The sequence below is a fragment of the Neophocaena asiaeorientalis genome, unplaced genomic scaffold, assembly GCF_003031525.2.
Source record: "Neophocaena asiaeorientalis asiaeorientalis breed wild unplaced genomic scaffold, Neophocaena_asiaeorientalis_V1.1 scaffold14, whole genome shotgun sequence".
Taxonomy (NCBI): Eukaryota; Metazoa; Chordata; class Mammalia; order Artiodactyla; family Phocoenidae; genus Neophocaena; species Neophocaena asiaeorientalis.
This window is the reverse complement of record NW_020175192.1, coordinates 1,415,212-1,427,592: the sequence shown is the minus strand read 5'-3', so window position 1 is coordinate 1,427,592 and position 12,381 is coordinate 1,415,212. Positions and strand designations below refer to the sequence as shown.

At 39.4% G+C, this 12,381-nt stretch overlaps 1 protein-coding gene across 1 annotated transcript; it reads left to right on the top strand.

Moving 5' to 3' along the window:
- The first annotated feature begins 7,490 nt into the window (after positions 1–7,490).
- Positions 7,491–8,669, top strand: LOC112413193 (60S ribosomal protein L7-like 1). The gene has a single exon (XM_024765084.1). The coding sequence runs from the start codon at positions 7,497–7,499 to the stop codon at positions 8,238–8,240; it is 744 nt and encodes a 247-aa protein (XP_024620852.1). The 5' UTR covers positions 7,491–7,496; the 3' UTR covers positions 8,241–8,669.
- The last annotated feature ends 3,712 nt before the right edge of the window (positions 8,670–12,381 follow it).

Sequence of the window (12,381 nt, the reverse complement as noted above, 5' to 3'; positions counted from 1 at the left end):
CTTATGACCCTTTTCACTTGATGTAGTAGTTACTGTGTGGAGTTGCTGATTTGAAATTACCCTATTCATGTTGTAATTCTGGTTTGAGGGTTTTCTCGGTTTGGTGACTTTGCATTGGGAGCAAAACATTGTTTCAAATGAATTTGTTTTTAAATATTGATGATAGAGCTAAAATGAACAGCATGGTGTAAGGGAGGGGACGCTGTCAGGATCAGAAGACCTGAGTTATTGTCCCAGCTCTGCCTCTGACTCATGTGTGGCCTCAGACAAACCCATTTCTAAATGAGAGACTTGGTGAGAGGCATTTCCGACTTCTGCTCTGCCTCTGAGTTCTCCCTGATGCTTTATCATGCCAGTGCCAGACACCAAACTGGCCCTGGCCCTTCAGGTTCAATCTTCAGTACCAACAGAACTGCAAAATCATAAGAGGAACTTACATGCTCACTAAAACCTAGGTGAGTTCATTGCCCACATATTCAGCAAAAGTATAATCAGGAGAAGAGGCAGATGAGGTGAGCCATTCTCAAAGCACAGCCCAGGATTTAGTGGTCTCTCTACTAACCTTATTCCAAGTTTTTTTTTTTTTTAATCACCATGGGGACATCACTGGAGGTCCAGCGGTTAAGACTCTACACTTCCACTGCAAAGGGCAAGGGTTTGATCCCTGGTCAGGGAACTAAGATCCTGCATGCCACGTGGTGTGGCCAAAAAAACAAAAAAAATGATCACTACCATGTGGTTTATAGTGTGTTTTCTCTTTATCTCATGTGATGCTACAAACACCCCAAGCTTCGGAGAGCCTCCGGGGATTGTAAATCGTTCAGCAGAGACAGGACACGTGAGTGTCCTTAAAACGAGGCACATGAGGTGGGAGTGGGGTGGAAAGCTTATCTCACGCAGGATGTGTTAAAAAGGTCCTCTATGTATCCACCCTCCCCCCATTATTTTAAAAATAAATGTCAGTTTCAGTAATCACTATTCTCATATGACTTTTAATCACTTAACATAGGGGTCCCCAACCCTGGGGCCACAGACCAGTACCAGTCTGTGGCCTGTTAGGAAGCGGGCCGCACAGCAGGAGGTGAGCGGCGGGCAAGTGAAGCTCCATCTGTATTTACAGCCACGCCCCATTGCTTGCATTATCGCCTGAGCTCCACCTCCTGTCAGATCAACGGTGGCATTAGATTCTAGTAGGAGCGCAAACCCTACTGTGAACTGCACGCGAAGGATCTAGGCTGTGCACTCCTTATGAGAATCTAACGCCTGATGATCTGAGGAGGAGCTGAGGTGGTGATGCTAGCGCTGGGGAGCGGCTCTAAGTACAGATTATCATTAGCAGAGAGGTTTGACTGCACAGAGACCATAATAAATCAATTGCTTGCAGACTCCTATCAAAACCCTATGAGTGAGTGGGAAGTGAAAACTACACTGCTGTTGGTGGCAGGCTTTATAGTGGCAAGTGAGTTGATGGTACTTCAATCGTACAGCTGCATCTGATGGCGGGCTCTAAGTCAGAATCCGACACTTATTTTAGTCCGTGTGTGGCCCACCCATTATTTTATTTACCACTTCCATCCGTGCCTCTTTCCTGCACTGCACACTTGTCTCAGTCACAGTTTTGGTAAGCCCACAAGCTAACCCTAGCCCACATGAGTAAAAAAACAAACATCGCTGGAGAGCTTCTTTGAAGAGGTGGAAAGACCCAATGATGAGACAACAGAAAACTCTAAGACTGCCAACAAAAAGAAAGCTGCATTTAGAAGAAAGTGCCAAGAACCCTACTTAAATTACCAGTTCATTGCAACAGGTGATTCACATTCTCCAAGCCTGCTTTGTATACTATGTGGCGATCGGCTATCCAATGAAAGCATGAAACCTTCAAAACAGCTTCACCGCATGGAGACCAAGCACCCTGCATTAAAAGACAAGTCTTTGGGGTTTTTCAAAAGATTAAAAAAAAATGAATACAAAGAACAGAAGTTCAATTATTGAAGTCTACCACTTCATCAAATGTGTCTGCACTGAGACATTGCTAAAGCTAAGCCCTTTACTATTGGTAAAGAGTCGATCCTGCCTGCTGCTAAGGACATTGGTCATGAACTTTTAGGAGAGGCTGCAGTTCAAAAGGTGGCACATGTTCCTCTTTTGGCTGGCACTGTAACTAGAAGAATTGATGAAATAGCAGAGGATATTGAGGCACAATTGTTAGAGAGGATTAGTGAGTCACCATGGTACGCAATCCAGGTTGACAAGTCTATCGATGTTGACAACAAGGCAACAATGCTTGTCTTTGTGTGATATATTTTTCAGGAGGATGTGTATGAGGATATGTTATGTGCACTTTTGTTGCCAGCCAACATCACAGCTGCAGAACTATTAAAGTCTTTGAATGATTACATATCAGGAAAACTGAATTGGTCATTTTGTGTCGGTATATGCACGGACGGAGTGGCTGCCATGACTGGACAGCTTTCTGGTTTCACTACTCAGGTCAAAGAGGTCACTTTTGAATGTGAGTCTACGCACTTAGAGAAATGCTGGCTAGCCGAAAAATGTCACCTGAACTTAATTTTTTTTGTGCGGTACGTGGGTCTCTCACTGTTGCGGCCTCTCCCGTTGTGGAGCACAGGCTCCGGACGCGCAGGCTCAGTGGCCATGGCTCACGGGCCCAGCCGCTCCGTGGCATGTGGGATCTTCCCGGACCGGGGCCCGAACCCGTGTCCCCTGCATCAGCAGGCGGACTCTCAACCACTGCGCCACCAGGGAAGCCCATCACCTGAACTTAACATTTTGAAGGATGTGATTAAAATTATCGACCACATTAAAGTACACACCCTTAACTCACGTCTGTTCATGCAGCTCTGTGAGGAGATGGACACAGAGCACACACGTCTTTTCTTATTCACAGAGGTGAGATGGCTTTCTAAGGGTAGATCACTGGCCAGAGTTTTTGAGTTATGAGAGCCGCTCCAGAGATTTCTTTTAGAAAAACAGTCACCACTGGCAGCACATTTCAGTGACACGGAATGGGTCGCAAAACTTGCTTACTTGTGTGACGTGTTCAACCTGCTCAAAGAAGTCAGTCTGTCACTTCAGGGGAGAAGGACAGCTGTGTTCAAGTTGGCATTCAAAGCCAAACTGGAATTATGGGGGCGACGAGTGAACATTGGGATTTTTGACGTTTCAAACATTAGCAGAGATTTTGAAAGAGACTGAGCCGGGGCCTTCTTTCTCCCAGCTGGTGCATGATTACCTGTCTCAGCTTTCAAAGGGGTTTGAGCATTACTTCCCAACCACAAAAGACCCCCGAACTGGGAACGAATGGATCCGTGACCCATATGTGAGTAAACCAGGTGAATCGACTTTGCTGGTGCTCGAAGAGGATCAGCTGCTTGAGATCACAAATGACGGTGGCCTTAAAAGTATGTTTGAGACAACTTCAAACCTCCAGACGTTCTGGATTAAAGCCAAGGCGGAATATCCTGAGATTGCCACAAAAGCACTGAAAGGCCTGCTTCCATTTCCAACAGCCTTTCTTTGTGAAGCAGGGTTTTCTGCAGTGACAGCAACCAAAACGAGATTATGGAGCAGACTGGACATAAGCAGCACACTTCAAGTGTCACTGTCTCCCATCACCCCCAGATGGGACCATCTAGTTGCAGGAAAACAAGCTCAGAGCTTGCACTGATTCTGCATTCTGGTGAGTTGTATAATTATTTCATTATATATTACAATGTAATAATAACAGAAATAAAGTGCACGGTAACTGTAGTGCTCTTGAAACATCCGGAAACCATCCCCCCGGCCCTGGTCTGTGGGAAAATTGTCTTCTAGGAAACCGGTCTCTGGTGCCAAAGAAGTTGGGGACCGGTGATTTAATGGTAATTTAAAATGTGAAACCAAGTCATCCCCAGTGTTCTGTATAACTCACCTACACACACACCTAACCCATGGCTGGATCCCTGTGCACACCCCTGAAGGTGGTGAGAGTGAACCTTTGCAGATGCCTGGTGAGCACGTGCAGAAACCCTGACTCTGCAGGATTGGGAGAAAGTACACAGATTTGAACATTCAGCAGTGCCCAAGGGAAAGCAAACAGGAGGCTGTCAGCACTCAGCCTAGCTTTGTAGGATAAAGAGAAGGCAGAGAATCTTAAGAATTCCCCTCTAGGAGGGATCAAGAAATATTCAATAGAAAAGTTCTGGAAGAGCCTCAGAATCCCTGGTAGAACTGACAGAAGCTATTTCTCCTTCAAAGCCAATCACTAAAGACTGGAAGAGATGGCTGCCTCTTCACATGTGAAGATGGCCATTCAACACTTCATGGGACATGAAAAATAAAGGAACATGATAATTCTTCAGTAACTGATCCCAAAGGAGTGGAGATCTGTGATTTGCCAGATAAGGAGTTCAAATTGGTCGATATAAAGAAGCTCAGCAGGCTACAAGAAAACATGAAGACAATTCAATGAAATAAGAAAAATAATACATGAATAAAACAAGAAGTTTAACAGAGAGCTAGAACTCATAAAAGAGAGCCAAGCAAATTCTGGAGCTGAATTCTACAGCGAATGACATGAAAAATGCAATAGAGAGCAAACAGCACAGTTGATCAAGCAGAAGAATCTCAGTAATACAGCAAGTTGAAGACATGTCATTTGTTCTCTATCTCAGTAAGACAGGAAGTTGAAGACAAATCATTTGAAATTATTCACTCAGGGAAGAACAAAGTAAAGGGAATGAAAACGAGTGAAGAAATCCTGCGTGAATTATGGATAACATCAAAAGAGACAGTCTAGGCACTATTGGAGTCCCAGAAGAAGAAGAAAGGGAAAAGGGGGCAGAAAGTTTACTTTAAAAAATAATGGCTTAGAACTCCCCAAATCTGGGGAGAGATTTGGACGTTCAGGTTCACGAATAGGTCCCCCCAAAGATTGTTGAATCTTTTTGTTTTGAATCTTCTCTAAGACATTAAAATAAAGCTGTCTAAAAATCAAAGATAAAGAGAGAATTTTTAATGCAGCAAGAGAAAAAAAAAAAGTCCTCATATACAAGGGAACCCCCATAAAGCTATCAGAGAATTTCCCAACAGAAATCTTGCAGGCCAGGAGAGAGTGGAATGATATATTCAAAGTGTTGAAAGAAAACAACTGCCAACCTAGAATACTTTACCTAGCAAAGCTGTCCTCCAGAAATGAAGGAGAGATAAACACTTTCCCAGACAAACAAAAGCTGAGGGAGGTCATCACCACTAGACATGCCTCACAAGAAATGCAGAAAGGAGCTCTTCAAGCTGAAATTAAAGGATGCACATTAGTGACATGAAAGCATATGAAGATATAAATCACCCTGGTAAAGGTATGTACCTAATCAAATTCAAAGTATTCTGATACTGTATATGGTGGTTTGTTAATCATTAAAGTTTATTATAAAGGTTAAAGGACAAAAGTATTAAAATAACTATAACCACAATAATTAATTAATTATTTGGTTATGCCATTCTTAGTTGTGGCACATGTGCACTTAGTTGCAGCTCGTGGGCTCCTCATTTGTGGCATGTGGGCTCCCTAGTTGTGGCAGACGGGCTCCTTAGTTGTGGCAGGCAGTCTCCGTAGTTGTGGCTCTCTGGCTCTTTAGTTGTGACATGTGAACTCTTAGTTGCAGCATGTGGGATCTAGTTGCCTGACCAGGGATCGAACCCAGTCCCCCTGCATTGGGAGTGAGGAGTCTTAACTACTGCACCACCAGGGAAGTCCCACAATATATTTGATATGGTATATAAAAGGATGTGAACTGTGACAACAAAAGTAAAATGGGAGAAGGAAATAAAAGGATAGAGTTTTTATATGCAATCAAATTTAAGTTGTTACCAGCTTTAAAAGACTGTTATAACTATAAGATGCTTTATGTAAGCTTTTCAGTAAGCACAAAGCAAAAACCTACAGTAGATACAAAAAAGATAGAAGAGAATCAAAGCATACCACTATTGGAAATTATTAATTCACAAAGGAAGACAGTGAACCAGGAAGACAGGAACTATAAAGCATCTAGAAAACAATAAGATGGTATTAGTAAGTCCTTACTATCAATAATTACTTTAAATGTAAATGGATTAAATTCTCCAATCTAAAGGAACAAAGTGGCTGAAGGGATAAAAAGCAAGACCCAACTTTATGCTGCCTGCAAGACACTAACTTCCATTTTAAGAAAACACATAGGCTTAAAGTGAAGGGATGGAAAAAGATATTTCATGCAAATGGAAACCAAAGGAGAGCAGGGATAGCTATACTTATATTAGACAAAATAGGCTTAAATCAGAAACTGTAATAAGAGAAAAAGAAATTCATTATATAATGATAAAGGAGTCAACTCATCAGGAGGGTATAACAATCGTAAATATATATGCACCCAACAATGGAGCACCTAAATATTTTAGCAAATGCTCCCAGCTCTGAAGGGAGAAATAGACAACAACAATACAATAATAGTTAGAGCCTTCAATGCCCCACTTTGAACAATGGACAAATCAGACAGAAAATCAAGAAACATTGGATTTGAACTGTACTTTAGACCAAATGGATCATATATATATATATATATATATATATAACATTCCACCCAACAGCAGCAGAATACACATTTTCCTCAAGCACACATGAAACATTCTCCAGGATAGATTATATTGTTAGGTCAAAAAATGAGTATTAACAAATTTGAGAAGATTGAAATCATACTGACCATCTCATCTCATTTTCCTACCAAAATGGTATGAAACTAGAAATCAGTAACAGGAGGGTGAAAACAAAGGGAACAGAAACCAATGAAATAGAAAACAAATGGACAACAGAGAAAATTCACAAATGTGTGGAAATTAAACAACACACTCCTTTTTGTTTTGTTTATGGTTTCCTTTTCTGTGCAAAACTCTTGAGTTTAATTAGGTCCCGTTTGTTTAATTTTGTTTTTATTTTTATTACTCAAGGAGATGGCTTGAAAAAGATATTGCTGCAATTTATGTCAAAGAGTGTTCTGCCTATGTTTTTCTCTAAGAGTTTTATAGTATCTGGCCTTACATTTAGGTCTTTAATCCATTTGAGTCTATTTTGTTAGGGAGTGTTCTAAACAACACACTCCTGAACAAACAATGAGTCACAGAAGAAATCAAAAGGGAAATTTAAAAAAATTCCTTGAGACAAACAAAAATGAAAACACTATACCAAATATTACAGATGTAGCAAAAGCAGTTGTAAGAGGAAAGTGTATATATAGTGATAAATGTCTACATTAAGAAAAAAAAGATTTCAAATAAACAACCTAACTTTACACCTCAAAGAACTAGAAGAAAAAAGAAACTAAGCCTAAAAGTTAGTAGAAGGAAGGAAATAACAAAGATCAGAGCAGAAATAAATGAAATAAGAGACCAGAAATTCAATAGAAAAGGTCAATGAAACTAAGATCTGATTTTTTTTAAAAACATAAACATGGAGAGTTGGAAAGATGGCCGAGGAAGAGCCAAGAAAAAAGATTCCTTTGGTTCCAGAAAATCTCCTGAAAAAGAGGAAGGCTTATCAGGCCCTGAAAACCACCCAGGCAAAGCAGGCGCTTTTGCAAAGGAAGGAGCAGAGGAAAGGAAAAGAGATCAAGTTTAAGCGACTAGAATGGTTCCTACATGATTCCTGGCGGCAACTACATGACAAGGTGCGACTCAGACGACTAGAAGTGAAACCTCATGGCTTGGAAGTGCCAGATAAACATTCCTTGGCCTTTGTTTTACGCATCGAAAGGATTAATGGGGTGAGTTTACTGGTGCAGAGGACCATTGCAAGACTTCGCCTGAATAAGATTTTCAGTGGTGTCTTTATGCAAGTAACTCCTCAAACCATAAAAACGCTTCGTATAGTGGAACCTTATGTGACCTGGGGATTTCCAAATTTGAAGTCAGTTCGGGAACTCATCTTGAAACGTGGACAAGCCAAGGTCAAGAATAAAGTCATCCCTTTGACAGACAACACAGTGATTGAGGAGTACCTGGGGAAGTTTGGTGTAATTTGCTTGGAAGACCTCATTCACGAAATTGCCTTTCTGGGGAAGAATTTTCAGGTGATCTCAGGGTTCTTGCGCCCTTTCCAACTCTCAGTGGCCCGTCACGCTACCAAGAATAGAGTGGGCTTCCTCAAGGAAGTGGGCTCACCTGGCTATCGAGGTGAACGCATCAATCAGCTCATCCGGCAGCTGAACTAAACCCAGCATATCTGAAAGCACAGTGCATTGGAAGCATGTGTTTTTGTTTTATGGAATTGTTACCCAGTATCTTCAAGCAAGATTATTTTCTGCTGTATCTTCAGAAACTGGAGGGAAAGGGTCAGGGAAAAGATGGTGATGTTCAGGGCAGGCACTTTTCATCCCACTTCAGTTCCAAGAAAAAGTTCCTGTGTGTTTTCTGCAAAGACCGCCGTCCACCTCTGAAACCAGCAAAGGACTTGTGCCATGGAGGAGGGAGTCCTGTTTTATCACACCTATCCTGGGACTTCATGTTGGTGAACGAACAAATACCCACATATGAATACAAGACAGCAGTGGACCAGGCCCAGGGGCATATTGAACCTGGGGTATCCAAGGGCCTTGTTTTAGAAAGAACTTGAAATACAATTAGAAAGAAGCACACAAAAACAAAAACAAAAAAAAACACACAAAAAAACATAAACATGGACACACATTTAGCTAGACGAAGAATTAGAGAGGACTCAAATAAATAGAAACGAAAGAAGATATTCCAACTGTACCACAGAAATACAAAGCATCATAAGAGATTACTATGAACAATTGTATGTTAACAAATTTTATAACCTTGAATAAATGGATAAATCCCTGGCGCATATAACCTACCAAGACGGAATCATGAAGTAATAGAAACTCTGAACAGACCAACGAGTAGGAGACTGAATCAGTATCAAAAACCTCCCAACAAAGAAAAGCCCAGGACCTACAGTCTTTACTGGTGAATTCTACTAAATATATAAAGAATAATTAATACCAACCCTTCTCAAACTTTCAAAATATTGAAGATCAGGGAACACTTTCAAACTTATTTTATGAGACCAGCATTACACCGATACCAAAGCCTTGCTGGACACTACAAGAAAAGAAAAACTACAGGCCAATATCCCTAAAGGATATATGAATATGAACCAAGGATGGTTCATTCAACATGCTCAAATCAATCAATGAGATGCATCACATTAACAGAATGAAGGGTAAAAATCATAGAATCATCTCAATACGTGCAGAAAAAGAATTTGACAAAATTCAACGTCCTTTCATGATTAAAAACTCTCAATAATAAGGCATAGAAATAATGAACCTCCACATAATAGAAAGACCATACATGACAAGCCTACAGCTAACATCATACTCAACAGTGAAAATCTGAAAGCTTTTTCTGTAACATCAGGAAAAAGACAGGAATTTCCACTCTCACCACTTCTATTCAACATAGTACTAGCTAGAGTAATTAGGCAACAAAAAGAAATAAAAGGTGTCCAAGTTCTTAAAGAAGAAGTAAAAATGTTTGTTTACAAATGACATGATTCTATATATAGAAAACCCTAGACTCCACCAAAAAAAAAAGTTAGAACTAATACATGAATTCAATGAGGTTGAAGGATACAAAATCAATACACAAAAATCAGTTGCTTTTCTATATGTTAACAAATTATCAGAAATAGAAATTTAAAAAACAGTTCTGTTTACAGTAGCATTAAAAACAATATTTAAGAATAAATTTAACCAAGAAGATGAAAGATATATATGCTGAAAGCTATAAGACAGTGATATAAAAATTGAGGGAGACACAAATAAATGGAAGGATAGCCCATGTTTATGGACTGGAAGAATTAATATTGTTAAAATGTCCATACCACCAAAGACAATCTGCAGATTCAATGCAATCCCTATCAAAATTCCAATGGCATTTTTCACAGAAATAGAAAAAACAATCCTAAAATTTGCTTGGAATCATAAAAGAATCTGAATAGCCAAAGCAGTCTTGAGAAAGAATAACAAAGTTGGAGGCATCACAATTCCTGATTTCAAAGTACTGTATTACAAATCTATAGTAGACACAGACCAATGGAACAGATTTGAGAGCCTTTTATAAACCTTGATTTTGTCAAGAGTGCCAAGAATACTTAATGGGAAAAGGATAGTCTCTTCAATAATGGTGTTTGGAAAACTGGATATCTACATGCAAGAGAATCAAACTGGACCCCTATTTTATAACATTCACAAAAGTTAACTCAAAATGGATAAAAGACTTAGAATGTAGGACCTGAAACTGTAAAACTCCTAGAGGAAAACATAGGTAAAAAGCTCCTTGATGTTGGTCTTAGCAATGATTATTTTATATGACACCCAAAACCTCAGGCAACAAAGCAAAAGTAGACACCTGGGACTACATCAAATTAAACAGTGTCTGTACAGCAAAGGAAACAAAATGAAAAAGCAACCTATAGAATGGTAGAAAATATTTGTAAACAATATATCTGATGGGTTAATATCCAAAATATATAAAGAACTTGTGCAACTCAATAGCAAAGAAACAAATAATTCAATTTTAAAATGGGCAGAGTAGACATTTTTCCAGAGCAGACATACAAATGGCCAACAGGTACAAAAAAAGTGCTCAACATCACTAATCACCAGGGAAATGCAAATCAAAACTACAATGAGATATCACCTCACACCTGCTAAGATGGCTTTTATTAAAAAGACAACAGATAACAAGTGTTGTCCAGGCTGTGGAGAAATTGTGCACTGTTGGTAGGAATGTAAGCTGGTACAGCCATTATAGAAAGCAGTATAGAGGTTCCTCAAAAAACTTTAAAATAGAGCCGTATGATCCAACAATCCCACATTTGGGAATATATCTGAAGTAAGTGAAATCAGACTCTCAAAGAGATTTTGCACTCCTATGTTTATTGTAGCATTACTCACAATAGCCAAGATATAAAAGCAAACTAAATGTAAGGAAGATGTGAAAGAAAATACACATACACAAAAAACATTATTCAGCCATGAGAAAAAAGAAAATCCTGCCATTTGCAACAGCATGTATGAAACTAGAGGACATTATACTAAGTGAAATTAGGCAGACAAAGAAAGATAAATACCGCATGATCTCACTTATCTGTGGAATTAAAAAAATAATTAAACTCAGAGAATAGAATGGTGGTTACTAGGGGCTGGGGAGTGAAGGAGATGGGAAGATTCCAGTCAAAGGGTACGAGTCTTCAGTTGTAAGATGGATAAGCTCTGGGAATCTAGTGTACAGCATGGTGACTATAGTTAATGTGTGTGTACTCTAGATTTTTGAAGAGTAGACCTTAGGCATTGTCTCTACAAAAAACAGTGACTGTGAGGAGATGGATGTATTAAATAACCTGATTTCACACAGTATACTATGTCAAATCATTATGTGGTACCCTGTTAATAGATACAATTTTATTGGTCAATTATTCCTCAGTAAAGCTGAGAAAATATTGAGAACATTTTCATCATCTCAAAACCCTTGATACCGATTAGCTATCATCCCCTATCTTCCCATCCCTCCCCCAACCCCAGCCCTAAACAACCACTGATCTACTTTCTATCTGTACCGATTTCTCCATTCTGGACTTTCATATGAATGGAATCATAACATATGTGAACTTTTGTGTCTGGTTTCTTTCACTTAGCATAATGTTTTCAAGGTATATCCAAGCTGTAGCATGTATCAGCACTTCATTCCTCTTTAGAGCTGAGTAATATTTTGTTTTATCCTTTAGTCCATTGATGGACATTTGGGTTGTTTCCACTTTGGGCTATTATGAATAATGCTGATATAAGCATTTGTGTACAAGTTTTTGTGTTTTCATTTCTCTTCTTGTATACCCAGGAATGGAACTATTGGGTCTTTTGGTAACTCTAGGTTTAATCATTTGAGGAACTGCCATTAAACAGACTATTTTTCAAAGCATCTGCACTTTTACATTCCCATCAGCAATGTATGAGGGTTCTGATTTCTCTACATTATCTTTTTGATCATAACTCTCCTAATGGGCGTGAAGTGGTATTTGATGATGGTTTTTCTTTGGGGTGGGTTTACTTTTATATATTTTTAGATGAGGCTTCTGATACTTGGAATTTGAGTGTCCTTACTGTTAAAATCAGTCTCACAGAGGCTCTGTTTCTTATATGTGAAATAGGAAATGACAATAACTTTCTTCTAGAGTGGTTTTCCCGCTTTTTAAATTATAGTAAAATATAAATAAAATTACTATATTTAAGTGTGCAGGGGCTTCCCTGGTGGCGCAGTGGTTGAGAGTCCGCCTGCCGATGCAGGGGA

Bases quoted from the DNA above. Each gene is read 5' to 3' on its own strand.
- LOC112413193 (XM_024765084.1), top strand. From the start codon at position 7,497: ATGGCCGAGGAAGAGCCAAGAAAAAAGATTCCTTTGGTTCCAGAAAAT.